The sequence below is a fragment of the Perognathus longimembris genome, chromosome 1 (genome assembly GCF_023159225.1).
Source record: "Perognathus longimembris pacificus isolate PPM17 chromosome 1, ASM2315922v1, whole genome shotgun sequence".
Lineage (NCBI taxonomy): Eukaryota > Metazoa > Chordata > Mammalia > Rodentia > Heteromyidae > Perognathus > Perognathus longimembris.
In genome coordinates, this window is record NC_063161.1 from 39549150 (window position 1) to 39573713 (window position 24564).

At 38.8% G+C, this 24564-nt stretch overlaps 1 protein-coding gene across 1 annotated transcript in view; it reads left to right on the plus strand.

Moving 5' to 3' along the window:
* Wif1 (WNT inhibitory factor 1) overlaps window positions 1–23963 on the plus strand; it is a 61958-nt gene extending 37995 nt beyond the window's left edge. The window contains exons 4-10 of the mRNA XM_048349801.1: window positions 6249–6389; window positions 7765–7860; window positions 9672–9767; window positions 13769–13864; window positions 18877–18972; window positions 19738–19833; window positions 23496–23963. Of these exons, the coding sequence (XP_048205758.1) occupies window positions 6249–6389; window positions 7765–7860; window positions 9672–9767; window positions 13769–13864; window positions 18877–18972; window positions 19738–19833; window positions 23496–23617 (743 nt within the window). The 3' untranslated portion in view covers window positions 23618–23963. The remainder of the gene's footprint in view (window positions 1–6248; window positions 6390–7764; window positions 7861–9671; window positions 9768–13768; window positions 13865–18876; window positions 18973–19737; window positions 19834–23495) is intronic.
* Window positions 23964–24564: the final 601 nt, after the last annotated feature.

Below are 24564 nucleotides of genomic sequence, written 5' to 3' on the forward strand. Positions count from 1 at the left end.
TAGTGCTCTACCACTTTGAGCTACAGCACCATTTCCAGTTTCCTGCTGGTTAACTGGAGATAAGAGTCTCATGGACTTTGTTGCACAGGCTGGCTTTAAACCTCAATCCTCAGATCTCAGCCTCCTGAGTAGCTAGGATTACAGGCATGACCCACTGGTGTCCAGCCTAAACTGAAAAGTTTCTGCATGGCAAAGGACATAATTAGCAAGATAGAAAATCCACAGAATGGGAGAAGATTTTTACTAGTTATGCATCAGATAAGGGCCTTATATCTAAAATGTACTTAGAGCTTAAAAAATTAACCCCCCCATAAAAAAATCCCCAAAGAAACAACAACTCAATTAATAAATGGGCTAAAGACCTAAAGAAAGACTTCTCAGAAGAAGTAAAAATGGCAATAGACACACAAAGAGATATTCAACATCTCTGGCCATGAAATAATGCAAATCAGAACAACACTGAGATTCCAACCTCACCCTAGTTCACATGGCCATTATCAAGAAAACTAGCAATAACAGCTGCTGGTGGGGATGTGGCCAAAAGGGAATACTACACATTGTTGGTGGGAATGTAAACTTGTTCAACCACTCTGGAAAGCAGTATGTAGGTTCCTCAAGAGACTAAACATAAAGCTTCCCTATGCCCCTGCAATTCCAATTCTAGACATTTGTCCAATTAACAGCAAACAAGGCCACACTAAAGCTACCAGCACAACCATATTCATTGCAGTGTTGTTCGCCATAGCCAAGATATGGAATCAACCCAGATGCCCTTCAGCAGGCAATGGATCAAGAAAATGTGGTATATACACACAAGGGAATTCTATGCTTCCTTCAGAAAGAATGATATTTCCCCATTCATATGAAATGGAAAGACTTGGAAAAATTTTTATTAAGTGAGGTAAGCCAGGCCCAAACAAACATAGGTTGCATGTTTTTCCTTATATGTAGTAATTAAAATGTGCCTATAAATCTACAAGTAAAGACAATGGATTGTAAAAGACAAAAAATTACACTTGGACATGATAAATTAAACAGGACTCTAAACATTCACACAGTGAGACCATCGGAGGATATTCTTAAGAGAGAATCACAAAGGCTTAAATGTGCATATGATCACATAAAATGATGCCTATCAAAATGAACTCCAAGAAATGGAAACAAGAGATTTTTGTTATTTTACTTTCTGTTTTGGGGTTTCCCTGCCCCCTTTGTTGCTTTTTTGATTTCTGTGCTTTTTGTCTTGTATGTAAGTTTATCTATTTGGGGGAGGGTTAGGGGGAATACAGAAATGGTGGAACAAAGGGTGAACTATTCATCAGTGCTACTCAAGAGACACTATATTGAAAATGAACTATACAATTTGTTGAGGTGGGGGGGGTCAGGAGGGAACAAAACAGGAGAAAACAAGGAAAGAGGTGACATTGTTCAAAAAGACGTATACTGGTTACCTGACTTATGTAGCTGTAACTTTTCTGTATATCACCTCAACCATAAAAAATATTCTGAAAGTAAAATACTGAATGTCAAGAAGAATAAATCATCCGAAGTTGTTAAAAAAAAGATATTGACACTTAAGATTTTAAACATGATGATGTGAGAATGTCTTACTAGTACATATTTAGGTTAAGCATCAATTGCTAATCATGTAAAATCTTTAAAAAGAATACAATTCAGAGGAAAAAGCAGATGACATTTGGGGCAAAGTGAGATTACAAATGGAACAAGCCTTTCCTGGGACAAGGTGAGGTCCTCACAAGGACACGTGTGCACATTGACATGTACTGCCCCCCCCCCACCTTACTCACAGCACACACATGTAGTTTCTGGAAGCAGAGGCAGGGTTTGTTTGCAAAAAATGCAGGTGCAGAAAGTTTATGGGAATTTTAGACCATCACAGGCAGTTATGCATTTGCTCATTACTCAGTCAGCACAGCAGAAAAGAAAGTACCTTGAATTATTAAAAAGTAACCAAATCAGTGTGTTGTTGCTCTTAAGAACCTAGGTAGCATTCATTATTCTTCTGGGATATTTTATACCCCTGAGCCTCTAAGCTCTTCCTTTATCCCACAGACTCCTATATTTGTGAACATTGCATGAAAAAAAAAAACTCTTGATCTTTGACAATTATGAAGTGGCTGCCTTCTGGCATCTACAGAGAACAAAAACAGGAAATACAAACTGCAGGGTGGTTTGGTGAAATTACTAAGTTGTATGACAAAGCATAGTTTCCAAAAAGTCAAGGCTTGCCTCTTTGAACACTGTCTCTGTCATAGCACGAAGCCCATAGATCAGTGGAGTTTCTCAAAGGAAGACTTTCAAGAATCCACTGTCTAGAAATTTGGGAATAGATGCTAAATGTCACAGGCTTTGTTTTCCTGGTCGCCCCTGCTCTTAACAAAGTTGAAAGCCCTCAGTAGATCATCAGCATTGAATGAGAAAGCAAGTAGCCTGTCAAGATGGCACAAAGAACTGATGCACCTTGATACTGGGTAATTTCTAGTTATGGAGCACTTTATAACCCTATGTGGTATGGAGGCTAAGCTCCCTCTGCCTTTCTCATGTCATTATGAGGCTCAATTGACTAGAGCTCAATTGGTTCAAGTGACTAGAGCCTTGGCAAATGTGAGAACCATGCTCATCTCAGTGCAGAAGAGGTAACCATCAGAATAAGTTTGCATTTGTTTCTACATATGAATTAAGTTATGTGCAATCAATTGCACATCAGTGTAAACATAAATGTCTTGGGAGTTGTTTACTGTGCTTTAGTTTGCCTGAGTTGTTTTAGTTCATCTCAGTTTAGATTATAAACTTAGAATGCCATGGAATTCACACCAGCTGGCCTCATTTCACTGGGCTTTTTGTAAAAGTGATTCTCTACCCATATGTTGATGGTTGCAGAAGCACAACCTAACTTCTCATTTCTATGATTCCTGGAGGGTACAGTGTCTGCTCTTTATCTGTGATATCTTTTTTCTTTGTGCTTGTGTCTTTTCAGATAGATGTGAAGATTTTATTCTCTCTGAATAAAATCATGTTGGTGAATTTCAGCCTCTGTTGTATGTGTGTAGGAATATGCATGTGCACACATGCAAGTGTATGTTAGACCATGTAAGGGAGTAAGAGTGTGTCTCCCATACCGTATACATACCTGTGTGGGTCTAATTTTTGACAGAAAGTATGGTAGATGCAGAAAAAAATTATTATAAACATTTATTATAAAAAATAATATAAGGTATGGTTCTTGCCTTTGAAAATCTCATCTGTAGCAAAGATAATCATTACACTGAAGTCATCATATATAGACTGTGAGATATACAAGTGAAATAAGGGGGGCTGCAAGGAGAAAAACTGAGAGAAAATGAGGGAGAAGGTAACACTGTTCAAAAAAATGTACCTGACTTATGTAACTGTAACTCCTCTGTACATCACCTTTACTGTAAGGTGTCTTTTTTATTTTTAAGTGAAATGATTTAGGCATGAAGTCTGGAAAGACTTTAGACAGCAAGTGCTATTTCCTTCAGACCTTGAAAACTTAGTGGGAAGATATTGGACAGAAGTGTCTTTTTAAGAGTCAAGAGGGCTGCAAAGTCTATGCTGAATAAGTTCCAGGAAAAAGACGAACGTGGAAGCCAGGAAAATTTGGATGAAGGCCTGTGGCAGGAAAAGTATCCTTTCAGGTTCTTTCATCTTTTTATGCCTGAGAGCATTGAGTGGCCTACCAATGCATGTAAAAGTACATGAGAGGCAGGACACCTGGCTGATGCTTGTAATCCTAGCTACTCAGGAGGCTGAGATCTGAACATTATGGTTTGAAGCCAGCCTGGGCATGGAAATTCATGAGACTTTTATCTCTAATTAATCACCGCCCCCCCAAAAAAAGGAAAAGCCAGAAGTGGAGTTGTGGCACCAGCCTTGAGCCAAAAAGTTCAGGGGCAATGCTCAGGCTCTGAGTTAAAGCCTCAGGACTGGTGTGTGTGCACACATACACACAGATACACAAAAATGCATGAGAGGAAAAGCTTTACAATGCAATAAAGTAGAAATGACTTGGAAGAGCAAACTACTTTTTAATTACCCATTAAAATATCCATTTCCTTCTGAAATAAATCTTTATTGATGAATTTTTTGTTTTATGAATTGGCATTTTCATATCTAGAATTTCATTGAATGAAACTTTCTTTTCTGCTTTCTATCCCTTCCTCCCTCCTTTTTATCCCTTCCTCCTTCCTTCTTTCCTTCTTCTTTTTCTTCTTTCCTTCCTATTTGTTTTCTTTTGGTGGTACTGGGATTTGAATTCATGGCTTCATACTTTCTAGACACTTGAGTCATGACCCTAGTCCTAAATAAAAGGTTTTCAAAGAAGACAGCTTTAATTTGACACAATTTTGTTTTCCTATTTTCGTTTATGTTAAATTATCTGTATTTCTTTTTCATCATATAATAAATTATTTGGGATGCTCAAATTTCAAGGTTTGAGAAAGTGGAAATGATTACTTAGAGAATGGCACAAAAATGAGTCCTAACAATGCAAAGCCTTCAGAAGAATTTTTGCTTTGCAAGCACATTAAGACGATTGTGTGACCAAGTAGCACTGGTAGCTCATGCCTATAATCCTAACTATTCACGTAGCTGAGATGTGAAGGACTATTCTTTTAGGCTAGTCCAAACAGAAATTCTCAGTAGACTACATGTTCAAAATAACCAGCAAAAAAAGCAGGGCTACTGTGTGGCTTAAGTGGTAGAATGACCTCCAAGAAAAGAAGAAGAAAAAAAAAATAGATGACATGACCAGCTTGTGTGCTTACAGCAAAGAACAGGACAATTTCTAGCTCATTTCTTCGTGCAAACCTTGAAGGGAAGTCTGTGAACCCTCTACAAGGAAATGATTTTTCTTCATTTGATGTATTTTGCCCAAATTGAGCAGTCAACTTATTGGCCATCTAGAAATAACATGGTACAAAACTGCACATGGATACCTCCTGTTAGTATTCCTTTCTACTAACAAGGATAAGCCAGAGCCTAGTGGGCCTAGTCCGGAGCCCATCTATATAAGGACTGAGAAATCATTTGGCACATGACAAGGACAGACATATTCACTTCTTATCAGCTACGCATGGCCTGTCTGTATTGATAATTTTGTATGGCTAGAGAAGAATACAAATATCCAAGTGACCCTTGACAGAAAAAAAATTCAAGTTTCTCCCCCCTTGAAGAAGATCCTGGAAATTCACATAATCAGCCACTCAACCCATAGACTTAATTGGTCACATTTGACTTAATGCTTTGTGGGTATTTCACAGCTGTGGCCTCTGAGTACAGAAATATTTAGCTCCCTCTCCCTGCTTTGATGTTCCATTGTCTGCAGTTAAACATAGGAAAAGTGTTCCTTGTTTAGGAACCTGCACCATAAGGGAGAGCACTGAGATTATTTCATCACACCAAGTTCCACTTCACATTTCGTGAATTGCCTGAGAAGAGTAACTTCACTAACACAACCCAAGAGTTAAAGTCTAGTTAGAGTTTTAGAAAGTTTTCAGAGATACATTGTCACTGTCAAGCGGACAGAATGGGCTCCTGTGGTTTGTAGGCTATACTTAATATATTGTGACATGTTCACTCCTAGCTCTATTTTGGATGGTAAAGGTGGTCATAAAATGTTTTACCTTGATTAATATATTAATGCTGCATTTTATGCCTTTAATTTCTAGTGTGTGTGTGTGTGTGTGTGTGTGTGTGCGTGTGCTTGTGTGCACACGCACATGTGCGCACCAGGATTGGGTTCTTAAACTCTTGGGCCTTATGCTGTCACTTAGCTTTTTTATTCCAGGTTAGTACTTTACCACTGAGTCTCATGAACTTTTCTTCTCAGAATGTGTTTGAATCTCAATCCTCAGATTTCAGCCTCCTGAGTAGTTAGGATTAACAGGCATGAGCCACTAACACCTGTCTCTTCATTTTCAAAATGATAGCATAAACCTAGATGATCAACAGCATATCCCAATTCTATTTGGGTAGAGTACAAATTAGTGAGAGTTGTACATTCTTGCTCTTCCCCTCATGTTACACAAGTTTTGTCAAGAATGACCAAGTGATCCAAATTATTCTCTTCTTCCAGAAGAGGCACAAGAAAGTCACCAAAATGTGAACTTTTTTCCTTTATACTTTGTCTCTCTTTTCAAGAGTTCTGTAAAGCCAGACTGAACTAACTAACCTATTTCCCCCTACTTTCTCTCTTTTTCTTATAGTCGTTCAGGTTGGTTTCCCATGTCTTGGCAAACAGGATGGGGTGGCAGCATTTGAAGTGAATGTCATTGTGATGAATTCTGAAGGCAATACCATCCTGCAGACACCGCAAAATGCCATCTTCTTTAAAACATGTCAACAAGGTACGCAGAGATCGTGATGCAACAGCAGGCTCAGAAAGCTTTCAAAACTTGTTGTAGATAATTACTTCCCCTGCCCCCAAAGAAAACCAAAAAACCAATGGGAAGGAATGAATGATGAGCATAGGGTCCAGTAATAGTACTCTGACACCCTTTCTCTGGCTTTGAGGATGCCATTTAAAATTTTAGGAACTCCAAAGCATCTTCCTTCACCCCTTTCCCACATAGTGCTTTGAGTCCCTTAGGAGTATTGTATCCATGGTCATGAAATTTCCCCATTTTACTTGCAAGTGGCAATCATTCCCTTCTCTTTTTACATGTCACATGTAACAGTAGCCACACCCCTGCCAAAGGCCTGGGGCAGCTCATGCCCACTGAGGACAGGATGCCACTAACACACAACCCCACTGTTGCACAGGCAAAGGCTCAGTGGGCACCACTCTGCCCTGCCCCTGGTGCCCACTAAGCTTGAAGGCCTAGTTCCTTCTCCATCCACACACAAGCTTTCCTAGCATAGAATATAAGCTCTGGAACTAATAAGGACTCTACAGATGCACAAAAAGGCATCACTGCTGAGCAATGAATCACCTCTGTAATCTCAGCTACTCACAAGGTTGACTATACGAAGATCTTGGTTCAAAGCCAGCCCAGGCAGAAAATTCCTGACACTCTTATCTCCAATTAACCAGCAAAAAGATAGAGATGAAGTTGTGGCTCAAGTGGGTAGAATAAACTAAGCAAAAATGTGAGGCCCTCAGTTCAAGCTCTAGTATTGGCACACACACAGAGAAACATATACACACATGCACACAGTCATCCCACTTTTTGAAAATGAGCACCAAGGGAAATAGCATCCATTCCTCCTCAGTGTGAGTTTAGGTAGGTGCCATATTTTGATAGGCACAAGGAAGGCAAAATAAAACTTCCTCTCCCTTCTCCCATAAGCCTCCTACTATTGGAAGCTGGATTACTAAAGAGAAAATCTTTTTTTTTCCCAAATTTTTATTATCAAACGGATGTAAAGAGAGGTTACAGTTTCATACCTTAGGCATTGGATACATTTCTTGTACTGTTTGTTACCTTGTCCCTCATACCCCCCTCCCTCCTCCCCCTTTCCCTCCCCGCCCCCCCCCCCCAGGAGGTGTTCAGTTCACTTACACCAAACAGTTTTGCAAGTATTGCTTTTGTAGTTGTTTGTTAAAGAGAAAATCTTACTGGAGATTTAGTGAAATTCAAGTGTTGTGGAGAGATTGTACTCAATCAATTACTTTCATTGGTGCACTGGTATAAAAATGACCACTGATATCTCATACTGCCTATAATTAAACCCAAAATGATCTCAAGGGAGTGCTCTAAGCCTTGTTTCTCTTCTTTGCAGCTGAATGCCCAGGAGGGTGCCGAAATGGAGGCTTCTGCAATGACCGGAGAGTCTGTGAATGTCCTGATGGGTTCTATGGGCCTCACTGTGAGAAAGGTAAAGAAACAGAGGAACTGGGAACTCCATCTTGTTTCCTGATGAGCATGGATGACACTATGTCACATAGCAGCCCCATGTAGGTGGTTGTTATTGTTGGTGGTGGTAGTGGTGGTGATTGTGTGTGTGTGTGTGCGCGCGCGTGCGCGCGCACGCACGCATGCGCACACACATCAATTTGAAGTCTTGAACTCAGGACCTGGGAGCTGTCCCTTAGTTTTTTCACCTAAGGCTAACGCTCTACCTGATCCATTGCTCTACTTCTGGCTTTTTGATGATTAATTGGAAATAAGAGTCTCATAGACTTTCCTCCCCAGGCTGGCTTTGAACTGAGATCCTCAGAGAATGCTGGCTTCCATGTGGATTTTAACATGTCCCTGAAATGAGTTTTCTAGTAAAATTGTAAAGATTTGTGAAACTTTAAAAAAGTCACAAAAGAGCTTTGGACAGCACTTCTTCTAGGAGTGATTTTCTGTTAAATCCAGTAGAGGCTGATAGGGGCAGAGAACTTTGGTGTAACATTTGCCGTTTGGGGGGTTCCCTCTGGTCACTATTATTTATACTGTAGTGGGGGATAGTATTATGAAAGTCTGGGTTTTTTCCCCTTCCAATTGTCTTTGAAAAATCTACCATCACCATTGATTTGAAGTTATTCCAACTAAAAATACCTTGATGCACAATTAAGTTTATACCCAAAATGTAGCATTATTATAAATACAAAAAGGAAAATAACTTAGACAGGAAGTTCTTCCATTTTCCATTTAGGGGAAAATTACTTTTAAGAAAATTACATGAAAAAAAGATAAGCAAGACAATAAATATTAATCATAAGGTGCTTAAATATCAAGAGTTTATTTAACCAGAGTAAGTATCTTCAAGAAACAAGAATTAGAACTGGGAATGTGGCCTACTGGTAGAGTGCTTGCCTAGCATGCATGAAGCCCTGGATTCAATTCCTCAGCACCACATCAACAGAAAATGCAAAAAGTGGTGCTGTGGTTCAAGAAGTAGAGTGCTATCCTCGAGCAAAAAGAAGCCAAGGACAGTGCCCAGGCCCCAGGACGGGCAAGCAAAGAAGAAGAAGAAGGAGGAGGAGGAGGAGGAGGAGGAGGAGGAGGAGGAGGAGGAGGAGGAGGAGGAGGAGGAGGAGGAGGAGGAGGAGGAGGAGGAGGAGGAGGAGGAGGAGGAGGAGGAGGAGGAGGAGGAGGAGGAGGAGGAGGAGGAGGAGGAGGAGGAGGAGGAGGAGGAGGAGGAGGAGGAGGAGGAGGAGGAGGAGGAGGAGGAGGAGGAGGAGGAGGAGGAGGAGGAGGAGGAGGAGGAGGAGGAGGAGGAGGAGGAGGAGGAGGAGGAGGAGGAGGAGGAGGAGGAGGAGGAGGAGGAGGAGGAGGAGGAGGAGGAGGAGGAGGAGGAGGAGGAGGAGGAGGAGGAGGAGGATTCATTTATTTTTCTTATTTGCAATTATCAGAATTGAAAGACTAAGGAAACAGGGCAGAAAGGAAATATTTACAGTTTTTATAAGACCACATGCATCATAGTCAAGATGATTCTGGAAAAAATTTAATCAGGCTTTCAAAGTGGACCAAATTAAACATTCCTAAGAAATTAGCTGAAAAGTTGAAGAACAATCTAATAACCTAAATGCTGAAAAAAACCTAAAAAGCAATATGTGTGTATACATATATACATAGGTATGTATATGTGTGTGTTTATTACACGTCAAACTTGTATCTGTGGAGGGTGAACGTTTTAGAGTGAATCACAAAGCCTGCCACTTTGGCTTTAATCTGACTTCTTTTTCTCTCCCCCATAAGCCCTTTGTACACCACGGTGTATGAATGATGGACTCTGTGTCACTCCTGGTTTCTGCATCTGCCCACCAGGATTCTATGGGGTCAATTGTGACAAAGGTAATGATTTCTCTTTAAGAACACAGTTCTCGTTTCTCAAATACTCCATCACAATAAGTAGGCATCACTCTGTAAATAGGGAGTATCACTTAGAGTGAAGAGAATTGCAGAAATAACTGAAACCTCAATGTGAGGGCAGCTTAACCCAGCAGAAGTTTATTTTCACTGCCAGAATGCTCCAGTGCCAGGATAGTGTCTATGGATATCTTGCAGTGTCTACAGCAGTGTATACCTGGGCCCTGTGTAGAGTTTTGGGACATCTTGGACCAATTAGAGACTGGAGTAGGCACCTTGTTGAGAGAAACAGAGGAAAGAAACACAAAACTTCCACACTCATTCTGTTGGTAGAAATTAGCCTCATTATCTTACCTAAGTTCTAGAGAAATGTTGTTCTGGCTGAATGATAATCTGTCTATTGCAAGGTTTCTCCAATACTATGTCACAAATACTTTGGGTCACTGTTGAAGGACTATGTCTGTCTTCCAGCATTTTCTACCTTTTGTAATGCTTCATCTTTCTCATTAGAAAATCTTAATTAGACTCCAGTAAATTTTTTAAAAATGCGGCCTACCACCAGTGGCTCACATCTCTAAGCCTATCTACTCAGGAGGATCCCAATTTGAAACCAGCCTTGGAAGGGAACTTTGTAATAATTTTATCTCCAATAAACTACTCAAAAAAAAGGACTTGGAAGTGAAGATGAGACTCTTGCCTTAATCAAAAATAATCTCAGGGACTGCACCAGGCTGAGTCCCATGCCCGGGACAAGACCCCCCACAAAATTTTTTTTTTTTTTTGGCCAGTCCTGGACCTTGGACTCAGGGCCTGAGCACTGTCCCTGGCTTCTTCCCGCTCAAGGCTAGCACTCTGCCACTTGAGCCACAGCGCCGCTTCTGGCCATTTTCTGTATATGTGGTGCTGGGGAATCGAACCTAGGGCCTCGTGTATCCGAGGCAGGCACTCTTGCCACTAGGCTATATCCCCAGCCCCACAAAATTTTTTTTTAAAAGTCACTTTTTTTAAATCTTGGAGCTCAAATTCTGGGCCTGGTCTTTGAGCTTCTTTTGCTCAAAGCTAACACTTTACCACTTGAGCCACGGCACCACTCCCAGCCTTTTTCTGAGTAGTTTATTAGAAAGAAGAGTCTCACCAACTTTCCTGCTGGGGCTGGCTTTGAACCATGATCCTCAAATCTCAGCCTCCTGAGTAGCTAGAATTTCAGGCATGCACCACTGGTGCCCAGCTGTCTTTCTTGAAATCATACTTGTTCTGTGGATCTTCCTACTACCTCAACAAAAAGATGCTTTTATTATCCTGAAAGGAGTATGAAACTGCTGAAAAATAGTTAAATTACTGGCATGGGACTAGACTTTAGCATTATATATTGAAAAATAATAATATATTTTATTGGCCATTGGTATGTTAGCCACAAGCCTTTGTAAGTGCCTGGTTAAGCATTGGCCAACTTATCCTCAGCTTCAGTGAAAGTTGCTTAGCGTCTTTGGTTCATTGCACAAAAGAATTGTATTGGTATATTTTCTATTGCCATAACAAATTACCCAAGGTTGGATGCTTTTTAAAGAAAAGCTCCTAACTTTTCTCAGAGTTCTGGAAATTCAAGAACATGGCACTAGCATCTTCCACTTGGATGTAATAAGGGTCTCATTGTAGGCATACCTGCAAGGGGGAGAAAATATTTAGGAAAACTGGAAGCCAGAAACTCTCAAGGGCCAGGATGCTTCCTTCTTTTATTATCTGTAAGTTCCTGTACAAAGGAATTGTCATTTAGCAAAGCAGTTTATGAATACAATGCATCTTGATCAATATCACCCCTTTCAATGTTTTCCTTCATCCCTCCCCACCCACCCCTTCTTTCACGTTCCTTAATTTTGTAGGATGTACATTGAAGTTTTTATTGCATTCTCCCCCACTTGTCCTCATCACTTGTCTACCTCTCTCCCCTGGCCCCACCCCACTTCTTCCCGTGTATTTCCATTTCCTGGTTGATTTTGTTGAATTTTGACTTTGCCTTTGTAAAGAATTACATTGCTTGAATTCTCCCTTGAATCTATCATGTGTCAGTTAATACAGTGTATACATTTGCATACTACCTAATGTATTTTTGTACACGTTTATACAGGCTTCTTCTTCTAATTACAATATGCTTTCACAGGAACTAATCAAGGTCCCATAAGAACTCTACCAATCCTTTTCAAAAATGATAGCTCCAGTGGCCTGTCTTTTATTAGATTCCACTTTTTAAAGATGCCACTGCTTCTCACACTGCCACACTTCAGGACCATGTCCCCAGGGCATCAACCTTTGGGGGTGCCCGCTTAAACCATAGTAGAAATGTAGAAAAACTTGGTAGTAAAAGATAGTAAAATAGAACACAAGTATAAAGTATGTGGCCAAGGTATATAACCAGGCTTATTGAATTCTATTATCTTCCATTAAACAACCAGGCTATTTCATTTTATATGTCACTAAGAGGCAGTGACTAAGGGCATGGGCCAAATAGGACCTCATACTTTCTCATCTCCTCTTATTCTTTAGAAAACAGGGGTCTGTACAGAGACAGGATGCACCCACAAAACCAACTACCTAGCAATGCTGGCCACAAGTAACAAATACAAAGCCCAGAAAATGGGATGCCCTAAATCCTAAATTCTATGCTAAAATGATATGCTGCTACTCATGTCTACAGCAAGAAGCTTGGTTTAGCCAAAAAGAAATATAGCGTTGTTATAAACTGGGAGACAAAAGCTTGAAAACCCAGTTTTTTATTTAAGAAGCATGATATTCATAGAATGCTTTAGCTCGACTTCATTTACAACAAGGAACTCACAAACTTATAATTTTGGATTTCCTTTCTGATTTTCATACTGGAAAACTTACTTCAGCTTTTGTTCATTTATGGCCAAGTTTGGCCTGTTTTATATGGGATAAGAACAACTGAGACATTTAACTGCTAAAAAATCCAAGCTCTAATTTTAATCATCTCTACAGAGTGAGCCAAGTTGTCTGCTTTTAGATATTTCCTTCCCCACTTCTGTTTCTCTGTCCTCCCTCTATTTTAGGTGCCAATGAGCAGTGAAATATGAGAAACTGACATCAAGCAAGAGGGTTTAGAATGAAGCACAGTGTGATTATTACTTGGATAGAATAATTAGGCTCTCACTAAAATACATCACCCCCTGAAACTCAGCTACAGCCATATCCTACTATGGGTCCTCCCAAGAATCCAGTCTGTCTGTTTTTCTGAAAACCATTACTCCTCTCTTCAAATATCATAAAAGTAAAATTTTATTTTATTCTGAAAGTTGTTTTCCCCCTTGTTAGATCCTGATATTTATGGTTTCTTGTCATTTTTATCTATTTCAAAATAAGTTTCCTCCTGTTTGCTGTTCCTTTATCCTCTAACCTGATTTTTCAAACCAAGTATTTTCTCGGACTTCTGGTATCCTTCTTTAAAGGCATAGGTTTCATTTAAAATTTTGTTTGTTTTGTTGTTGTTTTTGGCCAGTCCTGGGCCTTGGACTCAGGGCCTGAGCACTGTCCCTGGCTTCTTTTTGCTCAAGGCTCGCACTCTACCACTTTGAGCCACAGCGCCACTTCCGGCTTTTTCTATATATGTGGTGCTGAGGAATCAAACTCAGGGCTTCGTGTATACAAGCCAAGCACTTTACCATTAGGCCATATTCCCAGTCCAAAATTAAAAAAATTTCTTTACATGCCATGCACCTTTTTCATTTTATATCAACTCCTAGGAGTGGGAGGAATGTAATGTATGTGATAGTCTATGGTATGGTATTACGTTCTGGAACCAAGTAATTGTAATTATAATTTGAACCAATTACTTCAAGTAACTGAAATAATTAGTTACAAGTTTCATATTTGTGAAGTGCCTATTCGGTATGTAAATGAGCAAGTATAGATATCTAAGAAATATTACTCACTTTAAACTATCTGATAAAACACTTCATTCTTTGTTCTAACAGCAAACTGCTCAACCACTTGCTTTAATGGAGGAACGTGTTTCTATCCTGGAAAATGTATTTGTCCTCCAGGACTAGAGGGAGAACAGTGTGAAATAAGTGAGTATCAGCTTTCTGCCTTCTTACTTTCTTTGGAGGGTGGAAACCTTAGAAACTACATCTCACCCCTCTTTTTACCTATGTGGAATTTGGGCTGAGGATTCCTTGACTAATGCTTAGCTAGAAAGAATGCAGAGCTATGTAAGATCTTAGGCTAATGGTCATCTGCTACTTATTCAGCAAAAGGTGGGGCAAAGAAATGGTACAGCTCACTGTAGAGATTCAACAATTATTCTCAGATTGGGTTAGGTTTGGTTCTTAGTCATTTCTAATTCACATTATGCAAAGACTATAGCTTCAGCCTGGAAGTGAAGTCCAGAGCTTTGAAATAACTGAGTTGTATCCACTCACTTGCAAAAAGAGAAAGTTTTCTCTCTACCACTCACTGTCAGATGTCCTAGAATAAATGTGCTTACTAGCCTGCATAGAGAAAAGAAAAAGGGACTCAAAGAAAGGTAGAGTAAAGGTGGAAAGCAATAACAACAAGAATAGCAGCAACAACAATAATAATAAACTGACCAGTACACAGACCAGTGTGAGTCCTACAGATGTGTAGCAGACAGTCTGTGCACACACAATGCCTATTGCATGATTCTTGATTTCTGAAGTTGAAAAACAGGTAAAACTAATGGATGGAGATGAAAATGAGAATCACAAAGGGCACAAAGGAACTTAGTGTGATGCTGAAAATGTTCTGTGTCTTAATTGATGAAATATTCCATGATTGCTTATATAACGAAATTGAGCTGTAAATTTAGGATGGGTACACCTTTTGCCTTTACTGTATATTTGTCATACTTTAATTAAAAAATGGAATTCAAAGTAGACTGCAATAGAGAATCACTGTTTTGAAAACGCCAAACTATTTGTTCTTAATCTGTAACTTCAATGCCTCAGGAAGTCATTTTAGCTCTCTCTTAAACTTAGAAGTGAACCAGGCCCCATGTTATGGAAATGATTGTTATATCACAGTTGTAACTACTTTCAACGTCCCATCTGTATCTGTAGCTTCTATTATTGATGATGTTCTTGTATCACCTTCCTGTGGTTGTACCTACACTATCTCTGTAATCTTATCTGAGTAAATTGGAAACCATGTATACTGGTATTAGAACTAGGAAATTGAAAGGGAATACCAAAATTGAGAGACACAGGGTAAAAAAAAAAAAAGGAAGAAAAACAACTACAAAAGCAATACTTGCAAAACTGTTTGGTCTAAGTGAAGTGAACACCTCAGGGGGGGGGAAAGGGAAAGGGAGAGGGGGGAGGGGGGTATGAGGGATGAGGTAACAAACAGTACAAGTAATGTATCCAATGCCTAACGTTTGAAACTGTAACCTCTCTGTACATCAGTTTGATAATAAAAATTTGAAAAAAAAAAAAAAAGAAGTGAACCAGGCCATCCTAGATTGACAGATAGCACCAAAGTGCACATCCAGAAAAGAGCAAATGGAATGATATGTGTTCACTGAGAGTGGCATGAGCCTGTCCTTTCCATATATATTCAGGAAGACTTTATTGACATTCTCATTTCTAGCTATGCTGTACCTAGAGAACATCATTGTGTTTGATCTGCTCATTGTTTCTGAAGTTGTAGCGGATTCACAATTGAATAATGCCCAGTTCCTATTTTAACTATAGCTTCTAGTTTATTTGTGGGTTTTTGTACTTTAATGAGTAGTAGATGAAGTAATCATCTTTTATAGAGTTCAGATGAAATACCTCTGAAGTTTTCATAGAACATGTAATTAATTGTCAGGATGTGGTTTCTATTCTTATTAATTACCCTTTCCTGATAAAGACAACTCCAAACTTATTTCCCTCAATTTTCTCCCCAAGCTCACCCAGACACTGCATACTTGGTATGTTTAGGTTTATGAGTCTTTGTTCATGGGGTTCATTTCATGTAAATATATCTTTTCATGTTCTTGACTTTATGAGCTTTCCATTGGCAGAGGCAATATTTTTTTATTCTTGCTTCCTTTTATTATTTTTTTTTCCTAACTGGACCTAAATTGTGGGTTTCTACCTGACTGATCTTACCATGACTTGAACTCAAATTGTTTTAGGAAATTTTCTATTTTCATTTTAGAAGCCACCTTATCAGTAAAAAATAGAAATAGGTCATGAGTTGAGAAGGTATACCTCTAAAAGTGTACAGACAAAATATAGTGGAATTCTATATCCTTCCTTTTTCATTGAGATATAAAATTCAATATTTTTAAATTGATTATCTCATATATTAACAGAATTGTACACCTATCATCTTTATCAAATTCATCACCCCCCAAAAAGATCTCCATTCCCCCAACCCTAGATCCTGACAATCATTAATCTACTTTATCTTTTTTATTTTGCTGTTTTGAGGCATAGCTTCTATGTAGCCTAAGCTGGCCTGAACGGCATGCTCCTCTGGCCTTAGCATCCCAAATGCAGGCATAACAAGGATGTGAAAGCACTTCTTCGCCCCCAACTATTTTTTCTTTTATCAGTTGTGAGGCTTGAACTCAGAGCTCCATGAGCTCTTTGGCTCGAGGCTAACACTCTACCATGTTGAGTCACAGCTCTACTCCCTCTTCTTCATCTTAAACTGGCCTATTCTGAACATTTCATATAAGTGGAGTCATATGCTATGTGGCATTTTTTATCTGGCTTCTTTCACTTTAGGTTCATCTTAGTGTTGTCATGGCTCAAGAATGGTATAGGATACATCAGTGAATAACTCATTTAATTGCTAAGCAATGTTCAGTCGTACCACATTTTATTTATTAGTCCATCTATGGGTGACCATTCAGGTGATTTCCACATGAAGGCTGCCATGGACAATTCTGATATGAACATTTGTGTATAGTTTTCTTGTGTGGATATGTTATATTTATTTATTTATTTATTTATTTATTTATTTATTTATTTATTTATGTGGTGCTGGGGAATCGAACCCAGGGCTTCATGTATATGAGGCAAGCACTCTTGCCACTAGGCCATATCCCCAGCCCGAGATGTTATTTTTTGATAGATACAAAAGAGTAGAATTGTTGAGTCATAGGCAAAAAGCTTTTTTGAGGAATCACTAGACTGCTTTCCAAAGGGGCTATACCATTTTACATTCCAACAATATATACGAGTTCTGATTGTTCCAAATATTTGCCAACATTCAATATTCTTTTTAATTGAAATTTGCATTGTAATGTCATTTTTATTTTCACTTACCATGAGCTCTATCAGGAATGATAGCGTCACTTTGACTTGTCTGTGAGATATACTATATCTGTCAACAAATTAAACCATGTTAGTGGTATCTGAACAGATGGAGGGGGATGGATGGATGAATGAATGGAGAAATGTTGCATTTGTCTTGTTATTTAATTCTCCAAGATACATCAAGGTCTTTAATGAACATTCGGTTTAAAAGACCACATAGGGCTGGAATGTTTTTGGTACATTTATTACTCTATTCATTTTATTTCAGCTAAAAATAAAAAACTTTAATTTTTATAATAGCCCTGTCTTTTTAGCCTCAAAATTATACAAAGTAATTACACCTTGAGAATCAAAATGAATGAAAATCTTTTTACAGTTCAGTGACAAAGCAAAGAAAAGAAAAGAAAAAGATACAGTTAACAAATAAAAGACCATACAAATGACTAATACTGCATTATAAATAAACATTTTAAATAATGTGGTGGCCTCTTATTAAAGCTCTCTGTATAAAATGTTCTTGGTGAGAAATGTAGAATATTTGAAGCAATTGAAATACCTATCATTTTAAGACCCAGAGGTTATGAGTATTGGCACTTAAGCCTTCTTTTCTTTTTCTGTCAGTGAAATAGAGTCACAAATATAAGTTATTCTATAATCACAGAGGTAGAGGAAACTGCATGGCTTTATTTTGTAGATACCTTATGATACAACTTGTCTTCCTAAGGACTGGTCTGCTGATTATGCTAAGCTAGCTGAGTAAGCTTAATTAGATTTATTTGCCCTTAGATAAAAGTCTCTCTAGGTAAAATAAATTAATAAATAAAAACGTACAATTTCTCAGGTTGATTCAGTTTCCATCATCTAGTGGATAGAACTTGGCTATAAAAATTTTTCAGGGAGGTTGGTATTAAAGACATGGATTTTGAATTTTAAAAACTATCAGATCAGGGCTGGGAATGTGGCTTAGTCATAGAGTGCTTGCCTAGCATGCATGAAGACCTTGGTTCGATTCCTCAGCACCACATAAATAGAAAAAGCCAGAAGTAGCACTGTAGCTCAAGAGGTAGAGTGCTAGCCTTGAGCAAAAAAGAAGCCAAGGACAGTGCTCAGGCCCTGAGTTCAAGCCCCGGGACTGGCAAAAAAACAACAACCCTGAAACTATCAGATCATGAGGTTTGGCCAAATCTTATTATAGATATATCTCTATAGATATGTATCATATATGTCTACATATGTAGACTAAAGCAAGAGATATGTATTGATTTATAATAGAGATATATAGATACATATTGAGATAGATGATCAATAGATTACATACAAGGTAATATTTTTACTTATATATCTCTGTCTATCTATTATCTATCTATCCATCCATATCTATCCTAAATCATAAGTAAAAGTATTACTTTGTGTTTTCCCAAAAGAAAAGTCAAACAATATAAAAGCTAGAACACACTTAAAATAGGTGGACATAACTGTCATGTGATCTCTCAAAGCCATGTAATTACTTAGAGAGTTGGGTTTTTTGTTGTTTTGTTTTGTTGCTAGTCCTGGGGCTTGGACTCAGGGCCAGAGCACTGTCCCTGGCTTCTTTTTGCTCAAAGCTAGCACTCTACCACTTGAGCCACAGCACCACTTCTGGCTTTTTTCTATTTATGTGGTGCTGAGGAATTGAATGCAGAGCTTCGTGCATGCTAGACAAGCACTCTACCACTAAGCCATATTCCCAGCCCCCATGTAATTCCTTAGAAAAATGTACTTACCTCTGAAGGAAGCAATGAATCCCTTGTTTGTTTGCTTTCCTATTGTAGGCAAATGCCCACAACCCTGTCGAAATGGAGGTAAATGCATAGGTAAAAGCAAGTGCAAGTGCTCCAAAGGTTACCAAGGAGACCTCTGTTCTAAGCGTAAGTACTACACACATATCATCAGTCAGTCTGGAGTATGGGGTAATTTGAATTATCTGTCCATTTACTACCTACCTATATAGTGTCCATTCCTACTGTATAGTGCCTTGGGTATCACAGTTGATTTTTCTTTAGTGAGGTTGTTGTTTCCTTTAGGTAGCCCAAAGATGCTTTAGGGAATCCATATACGTACAACAAAAATTACATATGCACACCCATTCAATCCAATATTTTGTTTTGTTTGCCTTATCTAAAGGAAGTTAGATTGTCTTAAGGAACATAAAATTCTACTGCCCAGCAGTTTCAAAATCCTACTGGGAGTCTTTTGGGAATAACAAATCTGACATGTAGTTTCAGATCACTCAAGACTTCTCCAGGGAGTCTAAAACTGCCTTTGAGATGAAGATTGACTTAAGAAAAAAAATTGGGGGGATGAAGCCCAAACTACTCATTCTACGAGATTTTTTTTTGGTGCCAGTCCTGGGGCTTGAACTCAGGGCCTGAGCACTGTTCCTGGCTTCTTATTTCTCAAAGCTAGCACTCTACTACTTGAACCACAGAAGTGGCGACTTCTGGCTTTTTCTATATATATGGTGCTGAGGAATTGAACCCAGGGCTTCATGTATATGAGGCAAGCACTTTACCTCCAGGCCATATTCCCAGCCCCAAACTAGCTCATTCTAAAGAACTACAGGTAAAGTAGCTGTGTAAATCTGTTGAAAAAAAAAACAAAACTAAGGAAATGTTCACCTATTCTGTTTCCAGCTGTTTGTGAGCCTGGCTGTGGTGCCCATGGAACCTGCCATGAACCCAACAAATGCCAGTGTCAAGAAGGCTGGCATGGAAGACATTGCAATAAAAGTGAGTGGGAGGCCATCTGAGGAGCCAGCCTAACTCAGCCCTATTTACCATGTCACTAACAGCAATTTCTCCTCCTCTCCCTGCTCTCCTCCTCTTCAAACTCTAGAATCTTGAGAATGGGAAAGTCAGACATCATGGCTCAATGTCACCAGCCCTGTAAAGTATCATCACAAATATTGTCTAGATTAAGTTAGGAACTCAGGTTGATTTGATAACACAGTATGTTAGCTATGAAAGGGGTTATTTTTTAAGTTTCCTTTTCTTTAATTTTTAATCTAAAAATTTTAAATTAATTATAGAATCAGTATATATGATTACTGATCTTAAAACATAAGACTTTCCAACTTACATAAAAAACCTGAGTTTTACTTTTTAAAATTTTTCAGTGGAATTGTAATAATAGTCTTTTTTAAAGTATTCTTTGGAGGGAAAGAAATGGTCTATGAAGCCTTCTATGAAGAGATATTACAATGGAATTGTACTTCGTTTTTCCAAACTTAGTGGTAACCAAACATAAAATAGCTAAAGTGGTAAACCACTTGACTATTATATACATAAAATGAAGCCAGTATTTACTGGTGTCTTCTGCGTGCTAAATAGGAAACGAGCATGGGTGACACCTCAGTTAACAGAAAGAAAGGCCCTTGCCTATGGAGTACCAATTCCTGTGAGAGATAATCAAGTAGCATGTGAGCAGAACAGCACAGTTTTCATGCTTGAGGCAGGTGGAAGTCAGCAGTATACATGGCCCACTGTCTAATACACGTTGAGGAAAGGAAAAATTTATTCATGCAAAACACTGCAGTAAAAAGTTCACTTTGTGATTGATTATGTTGCTCAAAAATAGTGGACACAGATTTACCTATCAGGCCATGTGAAATCTACATTAGTGGCCTCCAAAGAGCAGTGTATGAACCCCAGCTAATGTGAATATAATTAGTTCTGATGCCAAAGGGTAATATTACCTTTTTTTTTCCTTTTTTGTACTAGTTCTTAAGAGTTTATATTATATGTGTGTGTGTGTGTGTGTGTGTGGTGTGTGTAAAGATAATTGACATAGAACTAGTTGATTGAAATCTATCTAATGTTTGTACCTATCTTACAATATTCACATATTATTCTGAAACCTAGGAAAAATTTATATAAATTTACATATATATGCATATTGATTTAAAATAGGAGCCTATATGGTCTAGACTACACTATGCTACTGATTTCTTTCTTTTTTACCCAGTGATTGGCTAGATGGCTGATTAAATAGGCTTCATTCAGGTGGAAACTAGCTCCTTACTAGTTCCTGTGGGTGGATGGTATCCCCAATAGGACATTCTTTTGAAGAAATCTGTAGACTAAAAGACATAATTGAAACTAACCATTTGTTTTCCTTTTTCCTTATGGGGGTTGCGGGGGGTGGGGTGTCAGGGAAGCTGGGATTTGAACTGAAGCCTTGAGTTGAGTTTGCTAGGCAAGCATTCTACTATTTGAGTTACTCCCCTAGGGTCTAATGTGTTTTGCCTCTGGCTAGCCTCCAACAGTGATTCCCCTGCTTCGCTCTGGAAGAACTGGGATTATAGTTGTGAGCCACTATCCTCAGCCTGGGAAACAATCATTTCTAGAATCATTTTAGTAAAAAATAAGCCAAATCTTTCATACCATCCTCAACTGGACACAAACTCCAAGACTTGTCCCAGAAACAAAGTAGTTTTCCACAAGTCCTTGGAGCCTAGGGATGATTGGAAGTCAGACCACATATGCCAGCAGTCCATATATCCAGATGTGAGTAACACATCTGGCTTGTCACCAAGAGTGATGAGAGGTTGGCCTTGTTCCCTCTGATGAAGACACTCAGACCCTCTTCCATAAGAAGGCAAGTTAGAGGGCCTTCTGTAGTAAAGCAATCAGGGAATGAAGTTCTTGGGCCTGCAGCATCCAAAAAACACCTCACTGGAGACCACGTGCTTCATTTGCCATCAGCATACCTCCTGAAATCATGCACCATGTGCCAAGAAGGTGCCTGGTTCTGTATTCAAATGCAAGTGTGTTTTCCCCCTAGAAAGCCACCCAGTTGTCTTATACACAATAGAATCAAAAGGGAAGAATGGGATATCTTTTGACTGGAGGGAGGTACAAAGAAGCTGTGATTCATAGCACAGACTCCTAGTGGGGTGACATGTTGGGAGGTCCCAGGCACCCAGGCGTCATAGTGGGGAAGAGAATCCTGGAGACAGACATCCTGCTTAGGCTTTCCTGCACCAGCAGGGAGGGTGGGGCTTCATGGGTGGCACATTAAGCAGCATGGTAGGGATTTACTCCAGAGCTTTGTTGGCTCATGTTTTGACTGTTCCATGAGCTACTAGCCTACATACTGACAATTCAAAGGAACATATTCAAGAACAAAGTATTCTGTTCTCAATAGTGAAACAGTATGCTTGCATTGAAAAACCACAAGAAACAAGATGACAAACTTGACTTGGATGCAAAGGAGCATTGATACAGATTGTTTTGTAATTTTTTCATTTATTTTTATTAGCATATATTAATTGCATAAAGGGATTTCACCATGGTATTTCCACACATCCATATGATGTACTTCATAATCAAATTCATCCAATCTATTACTCTTACTTACCCTCCCACCTTTTCGACAGTTTTTAATGAATTTCATTACTCTGTTTCATACATGCATATGAAGTGCTTTGTTAGATCAAATGTAGTTGCTGTCAAGACAGTCAGTTTTAGGAAGTCAGAAATGAACCATACCCAAAGCACTGTCAGAAGTTTACAAGTAAAAGGAAGGGAGGTCTCAAACAGTATAACTCACTATTAGATTATACTAAGCTGAAAATGGATAGATGCTGTCTGTGAGCACAATTCATGAATCCCATTGTAAAGGAGTCAGATCAGGTCACAACTCTTTCTCTAGCACATATGATGAAGGTCTTTAATTCTTACAAAATTCCTTTTTGTGTAAGTGACATAGCACATTGGATTTCATGATCCATATGAATAGTGGACAGGATCAACATAATTGAGACTGGTTTTATGATGTAATGAAAAGGACCAGTGATCAAATGCAGAAGGATCCATGGAAACCTTAGCAGAAGATCTGTATCCACCCTTGGGTGAAGAACATGCATCTTCTATTCAGTCCAATTAATCCAAAGTCTACACTAAGAGTTTCTATATGTTGGGTGCAAGTAGCTCCTGCCTCTAATCATAGCTACTTAGGATGCTAAGATCTGAGGCAACCCAGGCAGGAAAGTCCATGAGATTCATCTCAAGTTAACCACCAGAAACCCAGATGTGGAGATGTGGCTCAAGTGGTAGAGCATCAGCCTTGAGTGAAATAGCCTAGCAAGAATGAGCGACCCCAAGTTGAAGCCCGGGTATCAACATGGGTACACGCACATGCACACACACATACAGAGTTTTCCTGTAGCAAAAACATTTAATGAGTTCAATGGGAGGCAGATTGGCTAAGTTTTTGTTACCAAAGCTCTTGACTTTGCCACAGTTCTTCATTCAGGTAGCTTTTTGTGGTCATTGTGGTCTTCCACCCTAGGTTGAAAAGGGAAAATGGACTTCATTTGAATGGTTAATGAAGAATCTGAAGAGCTTGTTTTTGTAGTTTCATTTCTTTTAAGCTGTGAATAATTTTGCAGGGTATGGAGCCAGTCTCATGCATGCCCTGAGGCCAGCAGGCGCCCAGCTTGGGCAGCACACGCCTTCACTTAAAAAGACTGAGGAGCGGCAGGATCCACCTGAATCCAATTACATCTGGTGAACTCCCGCATCTGAAACGTTTTAAGTTACACCAAGTTCATAGCCTTCGTTAACCTTTCATGTGCTAAAGGTTCAAATAATGTTCATTACACTTAAGAATACTGGCCTGAATTTTATTAGCTTCATTATAAATCACCAAGCTGATATTTACTCTTCCTTTTAAGTTTCTAAGTATGTCTGTAGCGTGATGGTATAGATTTTCTCCTTTTAGTCCTTTAGGACGGATTTTTGTATTATGCCAGTTGATCAGGTTAAAAAATTTTGTCTTTTCAGTGTATAGTTGGCAGATATTTGCAAAATTACAATGTCTTCATGGTGTTGAGGGGCTGGAAAACATTAGAGAGGTTAAATTGGGCAAAAATCACAAACATTTACATTAGACAGTGGATAGTGCTGAAATTACAGAATTTCAAATGTTATTGTCATATATTTAGATACTTGTCACATTTTAACAATTGCTCTTATTTTTAAACTCTCATACAATATATTTTGACCTGACAATGATTGCAGAGAGTTTGCTATTAAAAGTGAAATTACACTGTTGTGGTGGCACTTAAACAATATAATATATTGTAAACACAATGAAATAAGGAATATAATGTATGAAGTTTTTGCATTGGCTTGAAGCAATATAATATATTGTAAACGAAACACAGCTCTTACATAATTAACATTTTATACTGTTTGTATGTATAAAATAAAGGTTACTGCTTTAGTTTTCTCAGTGTTGGATGGAATGGTCTTTGAATTCTTGCAATCAGATGACAGTAAAGTTGTTTGCAATACTTAGGGTAGTTAATACTTCATAGGAAATAGAAAAGATAAGACATTCTATTTTCCAACCCTGTCATTGTCCCTGTCTCTCTAGCCTTGTTCTTCCCTCCCAGCTCTTTATCTCCACTGAAGCCAGGCCATAAGACATTCTCTTGCAACTGCCTACAGCACTGC